Source organism: Plasmodium cynomolgi, chromosome 4 (genome assembly GCF_000321355.1).
Source record: "Plasmodium cynomolgi strain B DNA, chromosome 4, whole genome shotgun sequence".
In the NCBI taxonomy this organism is placed as follows: domain Eukaryota; phylum Apicomplexa; class Aconoidasida; order Haemosporida; family Plasmodiidae; genus Plasmodium; species Plasmodium cynomolgi.
This window is the reverse complement of record NC_020408.1, coordinates 105190-125291: the sequence shown is the minus strand read 5'-3', so window position 1 is coordinate 125291 and position 20102 is coordinate 105190. Positions and strand designations below refer to the sequence as shown.

The 20102-nt window shown below is 46.1% G+C and overlaps 5 protein-coding genes across 5 annotated transcripts in view; 2 read left to right on the top strand and 3 right to left on the bottom strand.

The window, feature by feature from the left end:
- Positions 1-311: 311 nt before the first annotated feature.
- PCYB_041310 (hypothetical protein) lies at positions 312-4538 on the bottom strand (the record flags this gene model as incomplete). Its single annotated transcript, XM_004225282.1, has 2 exons — positions 312-1700; positions 2535-4538. 2 exons carry the CDS (start codon positions 4536-4538, stop codon positions 312-314), a joined length of 3393 nt encoding a protein of 1130 aa, XP_004225330.1.
- A 1099-nt stretch (positions 4539-5637) lies between these two features.
- Positions 5638-6344, bottom strand: PCYB_041300 (clathrin coat assembly protein AP17; the record flags this gene model as incomplete). Its single annotated transcript, XM_004225281.1, has 2 exons — positions 5638-5872; positions 6274-6344. Coding segments are annotated over 2 exons (303 nt in total), but the record flags the coding sequence as incomplete, so codon positions are not given.
- Positions 6345-8068: 1724 nt separating this feature from the next.
- Positions 8069-9109, top strand: PCYB_041290 (hypothetical protein; the record flags this gene model as incomplete). The annotated part of the gene is made up of 2 exons (XM_004225280.1): positions 8069-8520; positions 8759-9109. Exons 1-2 carry the CDS (start codon positions 8434-8436, stop codon positions 9107-9109), a joined length of 438 nt encoding a protein of 145 aa, XP_004225328.1. The 5' UTR covers positions 8069-8433.
- A 3554-nt stretch (positions 9110-12663) lies between these two features.
- PCYB_041280 (calcium-dependent protein kinase 1) lies at positions 12664-14883 on the top strand (the record flags this gene model as incomplete). The annotated part of the gene is made up of 5 exons (XM_004225279.1): positions 12664-13575; positions 13868-13967; positions 14152-14270; positions 14496-14573; positions 14824-14883. 5 exons carry the CDS (start codon positions 12664-12666, stop codon positions 14881-14883), a joined length of 1269 nt encoding a protein of 422 aa, XP_004225327.1.
- Positions 14884-15716: 833 nt separating this feature from the next.
- The window catches only part of PCYB_041270 (hypothetical protein), a 5868-nt gene continuing 1482 nt past the window's right edge, over positions 15717-20102 (bottom strand). Inside the window, exons 5-9 of the mRNA XM_004225278.1 lie at positions 19951-20072; positions 17991-19730; positions 16851-17936; positions 16143-16581; positions 15717-15934 (exon numbers count right to left, since the gene is read on the bottom strand). Coding sequence (XP_004225326.1) covers positions 18254-19730; positions 19951-20072 — 1599 coding nt within the window. The 3' untranslated portion in view covers positions 15717-15934; positions 16143-16581; positions 16851-17936; positions 17991-18253. The remainder of the gene's footprint in view (positions 15935-16142; positions 16582-16850; positions 17937-17990; positions 19731-19950; positions 20073-20102) is intronic.

Genomic DNA, 20102 nt, shown 5'->3' with positions numbered 1-20102 from the left:
GCTGTGCACCGATTAGCATGCAAAGCGGGGAAGCTGCCAAGGGGTGAAGCTGCCAAGGGGTGAAGCCGCCGATCGAGGAAGCTCCTAAACGGAAAGCCCCTCCTGGGGAAGAACCAAACTGTTAACGTGCCTATCGGGTCGCTAATGAGTTGGATGCACCTTCAACTTTGAGAAAAACCGGAACACCCCCAGAAGGGGGGGGGAGGAGGATAGAGATATACCACCCCAAAAAAGAGAACCCCTTTTTTTAGAAGTGAGCATATCGATATCCCTGCTACTGCCCCGACCCTCCCCCTCTCGTGTGGGTAGCATTAAATCGTTTTATCCCATCCCCACCTTTTAAATTGCACTAGTATAGCATAGTACAATGACCTCCTACTTACCAAAAAATTTCTCTCCACGAAATGGTATGAAAGGAGATTTTTGCAATTTTGAAGCACTTCCTTCTGTGTGGTTTCATCCAATGGGTGAAGGTCTGCAAGAGAAACGGGGGACATCACCCGATCGGAGGTACTGATCCGTCGATCATGTCCCACAACTAAACGTTTTTCCAACTGCTGAACTATTTTTGGAAAAATCTCCTTCATATAATCCTCAAACTTTGACACGTTAAAATCTAAGTTACGAGTGAATTCTGTTGAATCATTTTTTTCACGAATAGTGGAAGTCGTTCTTTTGTAGTTTCCTTCTCGGTTCTTCAATTTGTCACTCATGGAGTCACTCTCCAAGGTGGGTGTCCTTCTTGAAGCCATCATGTGTGCACTGTTCCAAAGAAATAACTCGAGAGGGAAAAAATAAGGCCACTGAATTTGTCCAAATTTTCTCTCAACATATCGGACGTGTTTTATTTTTACCCTTTTTGCCCGGTGATCCTGATTAATTAGAATGTGGATGAGAGAGCACAGAAGGGGGAGACCACTCCGCTCGTTAATCTCATCAATTTGGGACACCAAACGAAGTAGGTGCAAGAGGAGCGGCTTGTACACGTGTTTGCAATGGCTGAAGTGGATGAATAAAAATATTTTCATCTCATCGGGGAGAGAGGCCAAGTCGTGTCGAAGGAGCCACTTTGAAATGGAGTAGTATATGGTCGAGTGGTAAAGCCCGTTCAGGCTGTACGTAACGATGAAGGTGATCATGTCGTTCAGCGTAAAGCAGTGTTGGTTCTTCCGAAGTAGATTCTCCATCTGGGTGTACATGTCGTGCGTGTGCTCATCCGACGGGGTGTCCTTGTTGGTGCGAATCGGGGAGCTACGCCAACCGGGAGAACTAGGACGGCTGGGTACGCCGCTTAAACAGGGAGAGCGCGTCAAGTAGGCGGCCCGCACCTTCGCAACCAGCGACTTGTCCAACATCGGCTTATTCCCCCCGCACCCGGTGTGCACATAAAAGAATCTATTCCGAAATGTCTCATGATTTTTGTGTAACCTCGTCTCGAGGTGAGTCTGCACCGCCGCGTCTTTCAAAATGGACCTGTTCAAGTAGTATAGGATGATTAGGAATCGCTCCTTCTGGAAGGGCGCTCCGTCAAGGTAGTTGGATAGCATGCTAAGGAGGAAGTTAGCCGCTCGCTGCAGAGTTATCATGCAAGGTGATCTGCCCATTTGGTAAGTGTATCTCAACGAAGGAGACGCTGTCTCGGCTGTCTTGGCTGTCTTGGCTGTCTTGGCTGTCTTGGCTGTCTCGGCTGTCTCGGCTGTCTTTCCCATGTTATGAGACCCCTTCTCCAGAAGTGGTGCCTCCTTGCCCGCGGTGCTAACTGGCTCACCGTCTATCCTAAACTTGCCAAGTATGATTTTGTGCAGAGTGTCGTAGTTGGGGGGATCCCCGCCTGGGAGCCGATCCCGGTCCTGATCCTGATCGCGGTCCTCTTGAAAGGGCGACTCCCCGATTTGTAGGCAACGCCGACTGTCTTCTTCCTCCACGATGGTGCGCACTTCCTGGTAGCGGTACGCCCTCACGGTGTGCACAATCTGGAGCAGGTTTCCCATTCGGTCGGTGGGGAATGGGTTCTCTTCACGTGGTTTCACCATCTTAGAGGGAAGTACTCCACGAGAAGGGGCTCCACCTGAAGAAGCTCCACCAAACTTCGACACCGCAACGAAGATGTGGAACCAGTTGGGTAGGTTAATAAGGTACACATTCTTCATGACGTAGGTGAAAATTTCGTAAAAGGTTTTTTCCACTTGGCTCAGAAGGAGCTTCTTCTTTTTCTTTTTCTCCTTCTGATGTGGGTTCACTTCCACCTCGGAGCAGTCCCCCCCCTGAACGTACTGCACAAATGAGTTGCTCATATAAAGCAAACACTTCGCGAGACTGTTTAACTGGGATTTGTAGAAATATTTTTTGTTGTACTGTGTGCTGAAGTAGACGTTGTTTACGATGAGTGAGATGGGGTCCTTTGCTTGAAAGAAGGGAAGGAGATTCTCAAGCGGGGTTGAGTTAGACAGGTGATAAACGTCAGAAGGGTTCTCTTTTTCCTGGTTGTTCTTTTTCTTCCTTCCCCTCGTTTCTTGGTCTGATAATAATGTCACCTTCGATTGGGCAATTCCGCATTGGTGGAGTTGCTTCTCCTGAATTGGAAGCTCTCCCTTGGGGAGGGTTCCTCCTTGGGTATGCTCGAATAGGTTGTAAAAAAAGGGTACCTGTTTGTCGGGAGAACTCATCACTTGATCGGAGGTCCACCAACAGATGAGTCTCCAAAGAGGGGAGTTCTCTCCATAGTCAGTCCTACACATAGGTTGATGATCGAAAGGTGGAATCTCCCATCCCTTCCTCAGGTCAGAAATAATTTGAGGAAAATTACCTCTGCAAAAAAGATTCTCTAAATGGGATGAACTACTACTGTGATGATATAGCATCCGAAAAAATCTCAATAAAATTTTAACATTTTTATCTGTAATTTTTGTGTTAATTTGATACAGGTTCTTCAACTCGTCGTATCGATTACTTTTTATTTTTTCGAATGGGGTCGAGAAGGAGAAGGCCATTTTCATATTTCTCAATGTGTCACTTTCTCGCGTTGGTTTTGTGGCAAACTGGTTTGTCTCCGCTGGATCATCACACGGAGGGGCGGCGTTTACATGGGTGTGCCTGCTTGGCTGGTTCATTTCTTGCGCATCGGGTGCAGCTTCTTCGATTGCTTCTCCTGCTTCGTTTGCTTCTCCTGCTTCTCCTATTTCGTTTGCTTCTCCTGCTTCTCCTGCTTCGCCGGGTGCCCCCCCGCGGGGAGCGTCCCTATTCGTTCCCCCCCTTCTCTGCCCCGTAATGTAGGACGGGAAGACCTTCACCTTGGTGGTGTTCCCCCTCGTATGGAAGCAACCGACATCACTACTGAAGGCTAACACATTTAAGTGGTTTATGCAGAGGTTGTATCTCCCCAGGGTTAGGACTCTCTGTAGGTATTCATGATCCTGGTTCCGCTTTAGGACATCCACGTTGTCGATGAATACTCTCCTGTGTAGGTGCACAAACAGGTCGTTAAAGAAGAGGTTTAGGTACATATTTTCTTGACGGGTACACCATTCTATGAAGTGTAGGTAATCCCATTTTAGGTCTCCATCAAGGGGAACCTTCTTTGTCTCCTTTACAATTTGAAGCAGCTTCTTTTTAAGGAGATCATCTAGCAGTTCCTCCTCCGTTTTGAAGTCAGGGGTGATGGCGAAGAGGTAGGAACCTCTTGATAAAAGGTGCAATATCTGTGGCAAGCTAATTTTGTGTGCATTTCGAGTTAGGAAGCGGACGTAATGACTTCTAAGGTAGCAGTTCACATGGAATAAATTTTTTTCGCTTATCAATCTCAGACACTGGGTGAGAGTCATGTGGTCCTTGTCAAGGAGACTCCTCAAATAGTGCACTGTTTTGGTGGCATATTTTAATTGCTGAGGGAAAATGTAAAGGAAGAAAAAAAATTCCTTTTTTGACATCACATAGCAGTTGTGACTTCCGTACTTGTAGATGCAGCTGAGGATGACGTCTCTCTGCTTCTTGTTTATGTATTTATTTTTTTTTATGTTGTTGAGTAGCGAGTAAATGTTTTTGATTTTTATTTTTTGGACAAACTTCATGTAGAGCAGTTCCTCCTGGGTCAGGTCGTACGTGTCTCGCAGGGCCTTCTCAGCTTTGCGCCGCCTTCGCTCCTTGGCTGTGTTGGCTATGTTAGCGGCGTTGGCGATGTTAGCGGCGTTGGCTATGTTAGCATTGTTAGCGTTGTTAGCGGCGCTGGCGGTGGTTATGGCCGGTGTCGCCCCCGACGTCGCCGACGGGACCAACGCCCCGCCGATGGGCCGCCCTGCCCCCCTGTCGAACCGCTCAATCTCCGCCTTGGTCCTCACGTACACATATTTATCCTTCTCGAAAAAGTACTTGCTCGTTTTCTTCTCCTTTCCATTCAGGTCAATTCGCACGACCTTTTCATGCCTCGACAGGGCCTGCAGCTTTTCCTTATACTCGTTTAGGGCCCCTGCCTGTTGCTTCTTCCTGTGGGCTCTGAGTGCCTGGCGCGCACCCGCAGAGGCGCCCCTGCAGCCCAGCTGCATGGCGGACGGGTGACCGTGCGGCAGTGTTGCGGTGATGCAGTGTTGCAGTGAAGTAGTGTTGCGGTGATGCACTGCTGCGGCAACGGAAGGGCACCGCTGCCCTTGTGATGATCGCTTAGATAAAACAACGTCACGCAGGGAAAAAAAACTCTGCGCGCATGAAGAGTGTGTATTCTGCTCACGAAGTAAATATGTGCACGAGAGGATGCGCTTCCCCCCCCAAGGGAAGATCAGCTTGACGTGCCAGGCTGTACATCTGTTGTAACAGCTGGGGTAGAGTACGTACCACTTTTATGCGCATTAAGGTGCACCTTTTCTCGCATCCACTCTCGTGATGGAAGCGCACTTGATAGGATGCCTTGAACGCACATGGATGGGTTAGAAGCGGCTATGTGGGTGCTCACCTCTAAGAAGTGAAGTTGGGGGGAACAAAACATGTCGACCCGTTTTTCCAACTGCACCTTGTACTTGCAAAAAAGGTTTTCGCGCTGCGTTGTGCCTCTATCCAACAGCCGCTGCGTTCAGTGGGCGGCGCGCTTCACTCCATTAGAGAGTAAAATGGGAAGCTGCCCCCCTTCTTCCATTCGAGTCGAAATTTTAAGTGTTCTTTGCGCGGGAAAAAAAAGTACAGAAAAATTGGTGGTGCGTTTGGAACGAGGGGCAGGAAAGGGACGGCGGGAAAGGGAAGGCGGGAACGAAACGATGACAAGGGGAAGGCGGAAAAGGGACGGCTGGAACGAAACGATGACAACGAAACGGGGACACAAAGCACAGTTCCAACGAGCCACGTGGCAACGGGCAGAGTGTCCCAAAAACAACTCGGAAAAAAAAAAAAAGGAAGAGATAATTTTACCTTTTACAAAAACGAATAGAACGAGATGATGCTGCTTGGCAGGTAGTGCAGCTCAAATTTGAAGGGGTGTGAAATAAATGTGGAATGCATCAGGAAGGGGTGTTGAGCACACGTGGTGGTGGTGGTGGTGGTGGGTAGGCAGCCTTGTAGGATTGTCTCTCCACAGGGTGTACGCTAGTTAGGGTCTAACACTTGACGTAGTTACATCGATGCAGTGTCTGTCAACTCTCCCCTTCCACTACTCATCATATAACTTTTTTTATTTTACTTATTTTGTCGAGAATGATATTTTTGTTGACCTCGTAGATGTACCCCCCCAGGATGATGTTATCGAAGAAGTAGTACAGAAAGTGAAAATTGAACAGGAGGTCCAGCTCGCACACGTTGGTAAAGAAGGTATCCAGAAGCTGCGCCATGAAGTGGATGAACTCCAAAATGTATAACTCGTTTTCGTTCTCGATGCAGACGACGAAGTAGAGGCCTGCGCGGGGGGCGGCGGAATGAGGGGCATCAGTGGCATCAGTGGCATCAGGGGCGGTGTGAGTGGCGCATCAGGGGAGGTGTGAGTGGCGCATCAGGGGCGGTGTGAGTGGCGGTGTCGGGGGCGCATCAGTGGCGCATCAGGAGGGGCGTGTATCGGGGGATCACCCTTGCGCGGCGAGCCAATAAAATGCCGCACAAGCGAAACTGTAGGGCTCACAGCCTCCGCCTCCGCCTCCGCTGCCGCCTCCGCTGCCGCCGCCGCTGCCGCTGCTGCTGCCGCTTCCACTGCCGCTGCCGCTGCTATTGCCACAATGGCGCTGCTGCTTTTCTCCCTACCTGCGTATAGCCTGTACACAATTTTGAAATTTTCGTACACGAAGATATTCGCGTAGGATCTACTCCTGTTGATTAAAATTTTGTTAATGTCTCTTTCGATCTTCTTCTGCTTGGCTTCGTTGCAGTTGATGTACCTTCGGGGAGGAGGGGTGACGAGGTGGAGAGGTGGGGAAGCGTGGGGCATGACGAAGTTGTGGCGAGTGAGCAGTGTGATGAACTCCTGACAATGGTGGGGAGGCGTACAGGATGAGAAGTGCTGTACATCTGCACAACTCCTAACGCCTCTCACTTACCATTTTGAAAACCGTGTCTTCCCCTGCCTATTCTGCAAAAGAATAAAATTCAGCATTTTGGAAAGGGAGGGGGGGCAGTCGTTTGGCAGGGGTGCCGGTGGAAGGGGGTTCCCAATTAGAAGGGGTGCGACTAGGTTGTGATGGCACTGCGATTGGGCTGCGATTGGGATGCGATTGGGCTGCGATCGTCAGGTGGTATCACTTCGGGTCGCCTTCGCTACGGGGCAACCTCAATCGTGAGCAGAGTCCCGCCGGGGGGAGAGCCAAGGGGAATGGCGAATCAGGTAGTGGCGAGTCGGGGAATGGCGAATCAGGTAATGGCGAGTCGGGGAATGGCGAATCAGGTAACGGCGAGTCGGGGAATGGCGAATCAGGTAATGGCGAATCAGGTAACGACGAATCAGGTAATTGCGTGGCAACAAAGGAAGGAGGTCACTCCTGATAAGTTTTGCCACTATCTCAGAGGGCCGATTTCTAAATATGCATGGTGTGTGTGTGTTGGTCACGGTTAGGCAACACCGACTATGCACGCTTCATTATTATTGTTATCATCATCATCATCATCATCATCCTCCTCCTCGGTGAACGCTAAACCGTTAGGTCCTCTTCAAATTGTAGTAGGTTTGTTTCTGTACGGAGTGCGTCTCATTGGTGTGGAGAAGGGCCAATCGTAGGTTGTCGTTCCTCTCTTCTGGTAGGAATTTAAAAAAAAAAAAAAAAATAAAATAAAATAAATAATTCTGATATGGTCATGCCCAAATCCACGAATGCTGTACTTAGCGCAGTGTCTGTCGGGGGAAGGTCCAACCAGGTGGCGATTAACTTCACCTGTGGGCAGCAGTAAACGATTCCAGTCGCTTCACCCCCCTTCCCTTAAAAATTTAAAAAGGGTGTAATCCTCCTACCCAACATGGCTAGTTCTTTTTGTCACATCAACTTTGTGTTATTTTGGCAGCTGGCTTGGCCTTCGCCTTCACGTTGGAGGGGGACTCCTTCTGGATGGTAAGAATGGGTGCACATATGCATAATACATATACATGCATAATACATATACATGCATAATACATATACATGCATAATACATATACATGCATAATACATATACATGCATAATACATATATATGCATACATTGATACACATGCATATACATATACATAGCCTCTCTTCGCAGTTTGCGGGTAGAGAAGCAATACTTACTGCCAATGGGGGGACACTACGTTGGGGAGGAGGCGTTTTCTTCCGAAGTTGGGGATGCACTGCGAAGAGGTAGCAAACATGTTAGGAGCTATTTCCGCGCACTGTTATGATAAGAAACCCGCGTGTCATTGCGCCACCCCTGTGCAAAGTCAAATGGGTAAAATAAAAAAAAAAAAAAAAAAAAGTTACGCCTGAGGTGTTTTCTTTTTTGTAATTCTGCAAATTGGAGAGGGACGACTAAAATTTGTTCGAAACGGGAGAACTTGTGAAGCTGCGTAGGAAGGCTCGAAAGGTTTATGCGCTCGGGGAATTATTTATTTATTATTTATTTATTTTATTTTATTTTTTTTTATTTTTTTTTTCATTTTTATTATTTTTTTTTTTTACTTATTTTATTATTATTTTTTTTTTCTCCTGCTTTACTGCCTCTCAGAGCGCATACCATTTGCGTGGCCCCCTTTGGCAGTCCCTCCACGCGTTTTTTTATTCTAGTCCATTGGCTACGCCTTTCCACGTTTTGCTGCGTTTTTCCTCTTTTAACTCGTAGTCGAGCAAGCTCGCTGTTGTCCCCATGGACAATGTCCCTTCACCTCTTTTAACGCACACGGGACACGCTTACGGGAACCAATGCAGATCGACCAAACGACATACAGAAGAAGTTACACCAATGGAACGGAGCCATAGCTAAAATAAGGGAAAAAAAAAAAAAAAAACGCGTGTATGAATTCAAAATGAGGTTCTTTATATGTCAAGTAAAAAACAGGTGTCCCTTCACACCCAAAGGAGTTCGCTACGTGTCCTCCAAAAAGATATCCAACGTATGTTGCGTTAATGGGAGGGAGCGGTGCATGCTGGGCGTGTCCCACTTGCCAATCTGTGCAAAACAGTTGAGGGTGATTTTTTCGGCACACAATGACGCTACCCCTTGTCGTCGCACACGTATCTACCGAGTGACTCACATAAAAAGGACCACAAATTGGCAAATTCTCCGAGCATATCAGGCTACGACGTGCATATGTTACTTATCCCTTATTTTCCTCCCCCCTCCCCGTTTAGTACTACCCCCCCCAAGGGCCAAGCGTTAAAGACATGGATGAGGAGTACAAGAGGTTCCTTCAGTTGAAGAGAAGAGAAAAAGCTTTACCCGACAATAAAATTACAAGCATTGATATTAATACGTTTAAAAAGTATAAGCACAAAAACAACCCCGTTTTTTCCACCGAATTTAAGGTGTTCATAACTGGTTTTTTAATTTGCGGGTGGTGCGTTTTTGCAATTTACCTGACGGTGAGGATTATGTCTCCTGACGATTTCGAATGGGTGGAAAGTGAGAGGAAGAGACTGGAGGATGCCAAAAGGAAAGTTATGATAATAAAGGAAAGGGGAAAGGAGGTGGAACCCGTGTGAGCTCAGGGGAACCATTCCCAATTTGTGTTAGCCATTTGGAAAAGGGAAAAAAAATACAAAATGCAAAATGCAAAATGCAAAATATAAAATGCAAAATGCAAAATGCAAAATGCAAAATATAAAATACAAAATATAAAATACAAAAACGTTGCAACAAAAAAGTGTCTGAACAGGCAAGGTTATAAAAGGGTGGTATGACAAGCCAAAATAAAATAGCTATTTTATTATTTTTTTTTTTTTCTCCGTGTGCAATGTGTTTTTTTTTTTTTGGCTACCTACCTATGCACGACATGCAAAACACCTGAACAGTTCATATTTTTTATTTTGTTTTATTTTTTTTGTGAAAAGAGCACTCCTCCTTTTTAAAAATCATAATGTGGAGAACAAAGCGGTGGAGGTGTGCATGCGCAACCATTTGGTCATTTTTTCGGCACTTTTCTTTCTGTGTTGGTAATGTGTGAGGCAGGGAAGGGTCGTGCTTTTGTCCCACCCCGTGGTGTATTTGGGGGGCAATATAATGATGGGCGGCAAATCGCTAGTGGCAAACGGTGAGTGGCAGATGATTAGTGACGAACGATGAGTGGCAAATGATTGGTGACGAACGATGAGTGACCTTGTTTCCACAGCACAGTAAACAACGGTAGCGCCAAAACGAAGTGCAGTCCTTTCCGCCGACTGGAGAATTATGCCCATCATCGTGCGTGTATACGATGTTGCGCTTTCCGTGTGAGTGATCATCCCTACTACGTGAAAGAGACAAAATATCCCCCCTCCCCTTTTTTTGTTCCCGAAAGTGCACTAAGTCGATACCACAATTAATTGTTGAGCAATACAGGTACGCATGAACGTGCCGCTTCGTCGTGAAACGTTCGCTTGGTTCTATTTTTTTTGCGAAAACGTAACTCGTGCGTGTTCTTATCTTCCCATTTGTTCCTTCCCCCTTTTGCTAGGAAAAATTGCTTGAAAAGATTGGAAGGGGGCGCGCGGAAGGAATGGGAGGTTACTTACAAAGTGACATCTAACCTGTGTTACACATTTTGACGCACCGGTTAAGCGGGTTTCAAATCAATGGTAGTTGCGAGGAGGAGGTCGTTTTGGTTTTCCTTTTTTGTGCTTTTTGTGCTTTTTGTGCTTTTTTGTGCTTTTTGTGCTTTTTGTGCTTTTTGTGCTTTTTTGTGCTTTTTTTCCTTTCTTTTTCCTTTTTTTTTCCTTTCTTTTTCTTTTTCCTTTTTTTTTTTTTCCTTCTCTTTTTCCTTTTTTTTTTTTTCCTTCTCTTTTTCCTTTTTTTTTTTTTCCCGCGTTGGACACTTTCGATTTGGGGGTTGCTCCCTTACAGTTGCATGCGGGACACAAGTACCCCCTTTCGCGTGTTTGGCTCTCCTTTGACCGATCACTTTTTGGATTCGTGGATTGTATAATTGACGCTTTTTCTGCTTTTCGAGCCTCGCGGTATAATTTTTACAGGCATTCTCGCGTGCAAGGTTGCCTCTACGCGCTGATATTTTTCCACGTGTGTACGTCATGGAGAGGGGAAAAATCGCCGTGCTCCTTTGCGCTCGCGCACACAATTGTGAATAGTATAATCTGGCGCCAGCGTGGAGGTGTGTGTGTGTGTTTTTTTTTTTCCTTTTTTTTTTGCTTAGCATAGCTCCGCGCAACCCGCAACACACAGTTGGTATTGTTCTCACCTGTGGGGATGGCATGGTTTTGGCCATGCGGAAGGAAAAAAAAAAAAATAAAATAAAGCGAAGGAGAAGGGAAGGAAAAAGGAGCTGAAAAAGGGGCCGAAAAAGGAGCTGAAAAGGGGAAAAAAAGGAAGCTCAACAAGCGTGACAAACGTGACAATCGAGCCAAACGAAACAAACGAAACAAAAGAAACAAACTTTTTTTAACCCCCTTTGCATTACTGCGCACACCATGAAGAAGAAGAAAAAAAAAAAACGCTGACATGAAAACACCCCCCCACCTTAGGAGCTGTTCATGAAGGGCAAAAAAAAAAAAAAAAAAAAATATCCCTTTCTGTGCAAGAAGCCTTTTTGTACATATTGGAAAGTGCGCAATAATTATGTACCTTTGAATTGTTGTCTTTTTTGAGTGCTAGAAAAATTTATTTCCCCCCCTCTCTCTTTAAGCCATTATGTTGCAGCACACATGAGCGCTTCCTCGTTTATGTATATATGAGCGTGTTCACGCGGGTTCTCCCATAGCACATGGTGACCTCGCCATTTGTGTATGTGTGTTTCTACATATGCGATAATTTTTCTCGTCATTTTGTGAAGCGGTTTTCCCAATTTGCGAAGCTGCTTGCCCAATTTGCGAAGTGGCTTGCCAATATTCTTACACCCCCTTTTGCGCTTGGCCCAGATTTCCTGCAACTTTTAACATTCCCCCCTCCGCGAATGAACCACGCTTGCGCAAAAATGATCACTTAGGGGAAGAAGCGAAGGTACACGTGCATGCGGCTGTATGTACACATGCACAAAGCCAGGCACATACCCAGGCACATACCCACGCACATACCCACGCACATACCCAAGCACATACCCAAGCACATACCCAAGCATATGCGCATGTCTGCACACACTTCGAGCGCGAGTTTTCACGTCAAGACTTCCCGAGTGTAGGAGCTATCCCCGCACGCTTCAGCATCACGGATGAGCATGTTCACGTGTTTGCCTTCGTCCCCGTTGGAGCACTACCTGCCAGCAGCGTGTCCGCGTCGTTAGCTTCTCGCCCGTTCGCCAGGTGAGGATTGCGAGCGTGCAGGCAGGGAGCGCATCGGAAAATCTGCGCATCGGAAAATCTGCCCAGCCGCTAATCTGCTAATCTGCTCAGCTGCTAATCTGCTAATCTGCTCAGCCGCTAATCTGCTAATCTGCTAATCTGCTAACCTGCGTTATTGCTACCCCTGCGTGGTCCCCCCGTGCAGACGCTTTTCCCACTCCACCTGATCGCCCCTCCCTTCGCAGAGCTCTGTGACTTGTGCAAGCCGCGTGTCCCGGAAGTGAGTCCCCCGAGGTGAGTACTCGGAAGTGAGTACCAGAAGTGAGTCCCCTAAGTGACTCCCCCGAGGAGACTCCCCTAAGTGAGTCCCCTAAGTGAGTCCCCTAAGTGAGTACCGGAAGTGACTCCCCCGAGGAGACTCCCCTAAGTGACTCCCCTGCGTGACTCCCCCATCCGCGGGAGTGTCCTCGCCGGTCGGTCCATGAGCGCATGCTGGATAACTCCCTACATATGACGAAATGGGGTGCAACCAAAGCAAGGGTGTACATGAGTTCCGAGGGAAAAGTGGAGGATGTATGAACGAGCAAGGTCAATTGCGAGAAGGAAATGGAAATACATCAGATGAATTGGCAATCAATCCAGGAATGTATGTAAGAAAAAAAGAAGGAAAAATAGGAGAGTCATATTTTAAAATCAGAAAATTAGGAAGTGGAGCTTATGGAGAAGTACTCCTATGTAGAGAAAAAAATGGACATACAGAAAAAGCAATTAAAGTGATAAAAAAATCTCAATTTGATAAAACAAGATATTCAGAATGTAGAAATAAAACTATGGAAAATGAAGAAAGTTTTAATGAAGATATATATAATGAAATATCTTTATTGAAGTCATTAGATCATCCAAATATAATCAAACTTTTTGATGTTTTTGAAGATAAAAAATATTTTTATTTGGTAACTGAATTTTATGAAGGAGGAGAATTATTTGAGCAAATTATTAACAGACATAAATTTGATGAATGTGATGCTGCCAATATTATGAAACAAATTCTGAGTGGTATTTGTTATTTGCATAAGCATAATATTGTACATAGGGATATAAAACCAGAAAATATTTTACTAGAAAATAAGAATAGCTTGCTCAACATAAAGATAGTAGATTTTGGATTGTCTTCTTTTTTTTCTAAGGATTATAAGCTAAGGGATAGACTTGGTACAGCTTATTATATCGCTCCTGAAGTTTTAAAAAAAAAATATAATGAAAAATGTGATGTATGGTCATGTGGGGTTATCATGTATATACTCCTTTGTGGATATCCTCCTTTTGGAGGACAGAACGATCAAGATATCATAAAAAAAGTGGAGAAAGGGAAGTACTACTTTGATTTTAATGACTGGAAAAACATAAGTGATGAAGCTAAGGAGCTGATAAAATTTATGTTGACTTACGACTTCAATAAAAGGATAACTGCTGAGGAGGCTCTAAATAGTAAATGGATTTTGAAGTATGCTGATAATATAAATAAGAATGACCAGAAGACACTGTTTGGGGCTTTGTCCAACATGAGGAAGTTTGAAGGGAGTCAGAAGTTAGCTCAGGCTGCCATCCTCTTCATCGGTAGCAAACTCACCACTCTCGAGGAACGCAAGGAACTCACGGACATATTTAAGAAGCTCGACAAGAACGGAGACGGCCAACTGGATAAGCGCGAGCTCATCGAGGGCTATAACATCCTGCGCAGCGTAAGCAGTCACGCGCTGCGGCTGAGAAGATGAGAAGCTCAGCAGCTGAGAAGCTGAGAGGCGGTGTAGCTGAGAGGCGGTGCGGCTGAGCGGCGGTGTAGATGAGAAGCTGAGGAGAGGCCCAGTTGGGGGTGGGGGAACTTCTCTTGGAGAGCTCCTACTCGCACCGTTTCGCCGCCGCTCTACGCCATGATAACCGTTTCGCCGCCTCCCTACACCATGATAACCGTTTCGTCGCCTCCCTACGCCATGATAACCGTTTCGCCGCCCTTCTCCCTCCCCCCCCCTGCAGTTCAAGAACGAGCTGGGTGAACTGAAAAACGTCGAGGAAGAGGTAGACAATATCCTCAAGGAGGTGGACTTTGACAAGAACGGATACATCGAGTACTCAGGTAGGCTGTTCTCCCCACCCCACCAAGTCAATCGCAGCGGGTTACCTCCGTTTGGTCTCACTCCCTCATGGGGCCCCTCCCCCATCGTCTTCTTCGGAGGCCCTCATCCGACACCTTTCTACGCCCTCTTCCGACACCCTTTTTCTACGCCCACTTCTGACACCCTCTTCCCCCCCCCCGACAGAGTTCATTTCCGTTTGCATGGACAAGCAAATTTTGTTCAGCGAGGAGAGGCTGCGGGACGCCTTCAACCTGTTCGACACGGACAAGAGTGGCAAGATAACCAAGGAGGAGTTGGCCAACGTAGGAGCGAACAAAAGAAAAAAAACAGCAGAACATGATGGCGTACTGACGTGCTGACGTGCTGACGCGCCGGCGCGATGACGCCATGTTGTGCCTACGCTGTGAGGATTTCGCACTGCGTGTGCGTCAACCCCATTGATAACTCCACCGTGTGTCAACTGGTGTGCGCGCTTCCTCTGCTTTCACCCCGCTTCTCATCTGCGCCGCCACTCTCCCCCCCCTCAGCTGTTCGGCCTGACCTCCATAAGCGAGAAAATGTGGAACGATGTCCTCGAGGAGGCGGACAAAAACAAAGACAGCATGGTAAGGATGGAGTGCGCGTCAAGTGGGAGAGGGACAACGGGGTCTGTGATCTGTGGTCCGTGGTCTGTGGTCTGTGGTCTGTGGTCCGTGGTCTGTGGTCCGTGGTCCGTGGTCCGTGGTCTGTGGTCCGTGGTCCGTGGTCCGTGGTCTGTGGTCCGTGCTCCCTGCTCCGTGGTCCTTCTCTGTGCAACCCTCCCCCCTTATCAACGCGCCTGCTTCACCACCGCGACTGCCCCCCTTCCCCCCTCAGATCGACTTTGAAGAATTCGTGTCAATGATGCACAAAATCTGCGACCACAACACGCCCTGAGGAGAGAGGGGCAAAGGTCAAACGAGGCGCGACCAAACGGGCCCTAGCAAAAATGAAAGTAAAGGCAGACCAAAGCTGAGGCCATTTTAAACTCGAATTCGAATTCGAATTCAAGATTAAGATGATGATTAAGCGTAAAATTATTTCCCTTTCTCCTTTTTTTTGTATTTTCGCTTTTGCTTTTACGTTCGCTTTTGCTTTTACGCTCGCTTTTGCTTTCGCTTTTACCTTTGCTCCTGCTCCTCCCCTAGTTTTTAAAGTCGCCCCTTCCTCGCACCTTTTATTTTTTTTAAAGTTTCCATGTCAATAGTTTTTTTTTTTTTTTTTTTTCCATTTTGTACATACGTAACAAATTTTATTTAACAAATTGGAAAAAAAAAAAAAAAAAAACTGAAGGTGAAGTACGCCCGGAAGAGGGAGAGAGGCACCATTCGTGTCTACCACATGGGATGATTGGGAGTTTCACGTGATGTGTGTAGCGCGCGGTCCAGTAGGGCATTAACATGGTTATGTGATCGAGATTCACGGCCTCAAATTCAACCACATATGTCGAGCGAGGTCAATTCGTTAAACATACGTTTGGGACAAACAACCGTTAGAGACAAACAAAAAAAGAAAAAAAAAAAAAAAAGGGGCACCGGGGGGAGGCGTGTACCCCTCTCCGCGGTGTGCGTGGGTACAGAAAAAATGCTTCGCGGGGGAGCTACGTGTGCAGGTGTCACGCGGCAACGCAACACACAAGCGCATATATACCTATATATACATATACACACATATACACATATAATATACATATATACATATATGTATAATACATGTGCTGGCGGGGCGGGCTATCCCAGGTTGGCCGTCTGGTACAGCCTATTCACAGACTTGTGGAAAAAAAGGTCGTCCGAATTTTTCTTGGAAATGTTGTTATTTTTGTTCTTGCAGAGTCTGCAAATTTCCTCGTAAAACAAATTGTAAATGTCATTCTTGTCGATATTTTTGAAAAGCTTCATTTTGTTTTCCTTCCGGACTTTTATTTTTTTTGGCAAAATATTTTCTCTGCCTTACATAAATATCGGTGCTGCTAGACGAACACTTGTACTCGATTAAATTTGGATACCTTTTCAATTTTCCTTGGGTTTCATTTTTCTTCCTCTGCAGAAGGTCTTGGTTTTCCTCCAGGATTTGGTTCAGCAGGTTTTCTCCATCGCGTGCGCCAGTTGGGCGTGCACCCGTCTGATGTGTGCCCTTCTCATGTGCGCATTTTTCACCTGCGCTGTGCTGGACTTCCCCCTCTTCGCTCGACTGGAATTTCTCGTACGAACGAGTGGCATCCCTGCCGGAGCCCTCCTCCGTCTCCTCCACGAACCCGCCATTGTGCGCGTCACAACGCCTATCACTTTGTGCATCACTTGGCGCGTCACTCTGCCTGTCGCTGCTCGATCCCCCACCTGGCTCACCATTTGCAAACGCACTGTTGCTGTCATTGGAACTGAAGCTTTTAGAACTATCGCCTTGCTCGTTCACAATTAATTGCAGATAGTGACAGAGGAGGTCTCTTTCCACTCCCTCATCGTAACTCAAGTGTGCGTATGCGAATGTCCTGTCCGTTTCGTGCACTAAGGAGCTGTTAATCCTGCTCACCATTTTTTCGTATGACTCATCAATGAACATGAGCTGTATGTTTTTGCGCAGCGAGTTGTGGAAAATCTGCAAAGGGTGGGGAGGAGAAGGACTTGGGATGTAACATGGAGACGCTCACATGTGGGGGAAGCTCCGTCAGACCGGGCCACGCCGATAGGCGCTCACTGCACACACGACGCAAACACGATGCAGACACGTTGCAGATACGATGCAGACACGATGCAGACACGATGCAGACACGATGCAGACGCGATGCAAACACGTTCCTCACAGTGACCGCTCTGTCTGGCCGCTCTGCCTGGCCGCCCCCCCTGGGCACCCTCTCGCGCACTAACTATTTTCGCATCGAAGCCACACTTCTGCCAGCCGCTCTCGGACGAAAGGCTGCCCGCGCTCCTGGAGTAGAACTCCTCATCCTCCGTGGAGGAGTACGTGGAGTTGACGACACTTATCCGTTGCGAATTGATGAGCGAGTCGAAAAAACCATCGCACGAGTATATTTTTTTTATTTCCATGAGGAAGTAGAAGGAATCGTATGATATGGCATACTCAGAGTTGTAAAAATAAATTTTGTCATTTTTTAAAATCATCACTTTTCTGTCAAACTGTTCGCTGGAATTTTTCATGTACACCTTCATGCAGTATTTTTTTTCTTCCGGTGTCATTTCGAACGGGCTGCCGCTCGACCTCCCACGTGTGGACTTCTGTTCTTCGAGATCTCCGCTGTGTAGGCTGCTCACGTCGGATTGGCTCCTATAGCTGTGTTCGTTATAAGAGTGCCGTTCTACACCTGAGTTGTCGTCTTCGCTTTTACTCTCTTCACTGGAGACGCTCCCCTGGGACTCCTGCGCGGTGACTCCATCACATTGTTCGCCCTCCGACGTGCGGGAACTCGTGGCCGATTTTTTTTTTTCACTTCCCGAATTGTTCATAATTTCGCTTTGGCTAGCTGGGCCATTTCGCCTTTCCGCGTCACTTTCCACCTGACCATGTTCATAATTTTTTTTTTTTTTTTCCTCTTCTTCTTCCTTTTCTTCTTTCTTCCTTCTTCTTCCCTCTTTGTTCACTCCTTTTTTTTTCCGTTCCTCGATAAACCCGTCTGTGTCGACGCTGATGGAGCTGTCATAGGGGTCTCCCCTCCTCCTATCGTGGACAGATTTGATGGAGCTGTATTCCTGATTAGCGTCCCATCCGGAGTAGCTATCCGCATCGCTTCTCCTTTGCAGTTTGCCGAACGGATTGAGAGACTGAAATATGTTGTAAATGGCCTGTTCAAGGATGTTTTTCCTTGGATGATCTGCCAGCTGATTTGCCTCATCGGCTGCATAATACTTGGTTCGAGAAATTTGCGAATTTCTGCTATTTGGGAGTACATAATAATCCTGTTGGCAAAATTTGGGGAGAGTCTTTTCACCGCTCATTTGCTGATTTTTCAACTTGCACTCTTCCACGAAGCTGTCAAAATGGATGTCCACTCGCTTACTCTTTATGTAGAAAAAAAAGTGTCTGTTTTTAACCGGACAGAGTAGCAGTTTCTGCCGGGGCAATGTAAGTATGTTTTTTACATACACGAGGAAGTTGATGTATTTATTTGAAAAAAAATCTTTGCAATTGGCTTCACTCAGTTGGTTGTATATTTTGATAAAGCTGCACGTGTCGTATATGATGATGGACTGGAAATCTTCCAAATTCTTTTTGCTTACTTTTTCCTTTTTTATTTTATATACATAACTTTTAATTAAATTTTTGAGCGTAACGGAGAAGAAAAGAACGAAGCAAAATTTTTTAACCTCTTTTTTAAGCAGTAGTACGTGTCATTTGCGTATATTTTTTCTATGTATGAATAGAGCTTCAAATCGCTTATGCTTTTGCATGTGTGTATTTTTTTGATCACTTTTTTGAATATATTTTTGTATATTACCTCCACGAAGCTTGTTAAAACGTTTACAATTTTTGTGTGTGCGTGGGGGAATTTTCCTGTTTTCCTTTTCTTCCCCTTGCTTTTCGGCGAGTTGCTTTCTTGCCTCTGCACCTTCTGCCTGTGGATCAGGTGGAACTCGCCCACTTCACCGGGGCCCGCTCGGAGCGTGGTCACGTCAGTGGCGCCAATGTCGATTGGGGCCATCTTATCTGCGTCCAATACTATTGTGCCCAATTTTCGATCTACGCTGGAATTTTTCTCACCGTCATGGCGCTTCTCACCGGGGGGGCCTGAGGACAGTGCTGACGAAGAGACCACCAAGGGGGACGACTCGTGGAGATCCCCCCTCTGCTGTCCCATTTTGTGTCTCTCTTCATTTCGGTTTAGCTGATTCTCCGTCCCTGAATTGCTGCCTTCCTTGTGGTACCCCTCATCAAGACCGCCATCATCTTTACAGTCAGCTGCACCATATTTCCTATCGGAGTAAATAATTTTCGAGTAAATGTACAAGCTGTTCACGAGAGCACACAAGTAATCATTGAAGTAACTCTTAATGAGTAAAATAAATTTATTTTCATTTTTGTATTTATGAATGAAGAAATGATTATATTGCATATCAAGGATGTCAATTTTGTGTTTGTGCATTCTTATAATTTGGGACGACTTTTCGCTTTCTTCATTTTGTCTGAAGGCATCATTATAGCCTAGTTCAGGTGATTCGACATGCCCCTTTGCGTACTTGGCACCTCTCCCTTGGTCATTTTCGTTGGAAGAGCTGGTCGAATTTATTGAGTTGAACGAAAGGGACAGGGAGGAATAAAAATCGTTTGTCTTTTCCCTTTCGGTGAAAGTATTAAACAAGCAAAAATTTTCGAAAAATGAGAAAAAAACGAAATTCTCGTTGATCGAATTGGTGTACTTGTAAAAGCTGTTGTGCAGTTCACTGGAGTCCCTCTTATGGGAATCGTCCCCCTTGCCACTTCTCCTTCTCCGGTTGGATGCGATGTTGTTATTAATTTGGAGGTATTTAAAAATGTTGCGCGGAAGCATGTCCTGCTCTGTTATTAAATTGTACAGCAACTTGTGGAAAAAAAAAAGGAGAAATAATTTCAGCTCTTCGTACAACTTGACCAAGGCACTTATGTTTGTTTTTTTTATAATTTCATCGTACACGTCCAGGATTTTTATAATGTCGATGAAAATGGGTAAAATCAGGAAGGTTTTTTTCTTCTTGATGATTTTAATTTCGCACTCGTCTATGAGCATCCGCTTGATGATGAGGTACGTGCTGAACCTGCGATGGGAAGTGATAGGAAGTGGTGGGAAGTGATAGGAAGCGATGGGAAGTAATAGGAAGCGATGGGAAGTAATAGGAAGCGATGGGAAGTAATAGGAAGCGATGGGAAGCGGTGAGACTCAATGATCGGTGATATGTTCTACCGTGCAGCTGGCGCCGATACACTGATAACTCGAATCGGATGCCATATCGCGCTTCCCTCCAGCCTTACCACAACATGGAGTTTATTTTGTTCACATAAGACGCGCACAGTACGTATATGTTGTCAAACAGGTTTACGTTCCGGATTTCCAGCTTTTTCAGGATAATGTAAATTTTGTAAAAAAAGGTCAAAATTACCTGAACGGTTCATAAAAAAAAAAAAAAAAA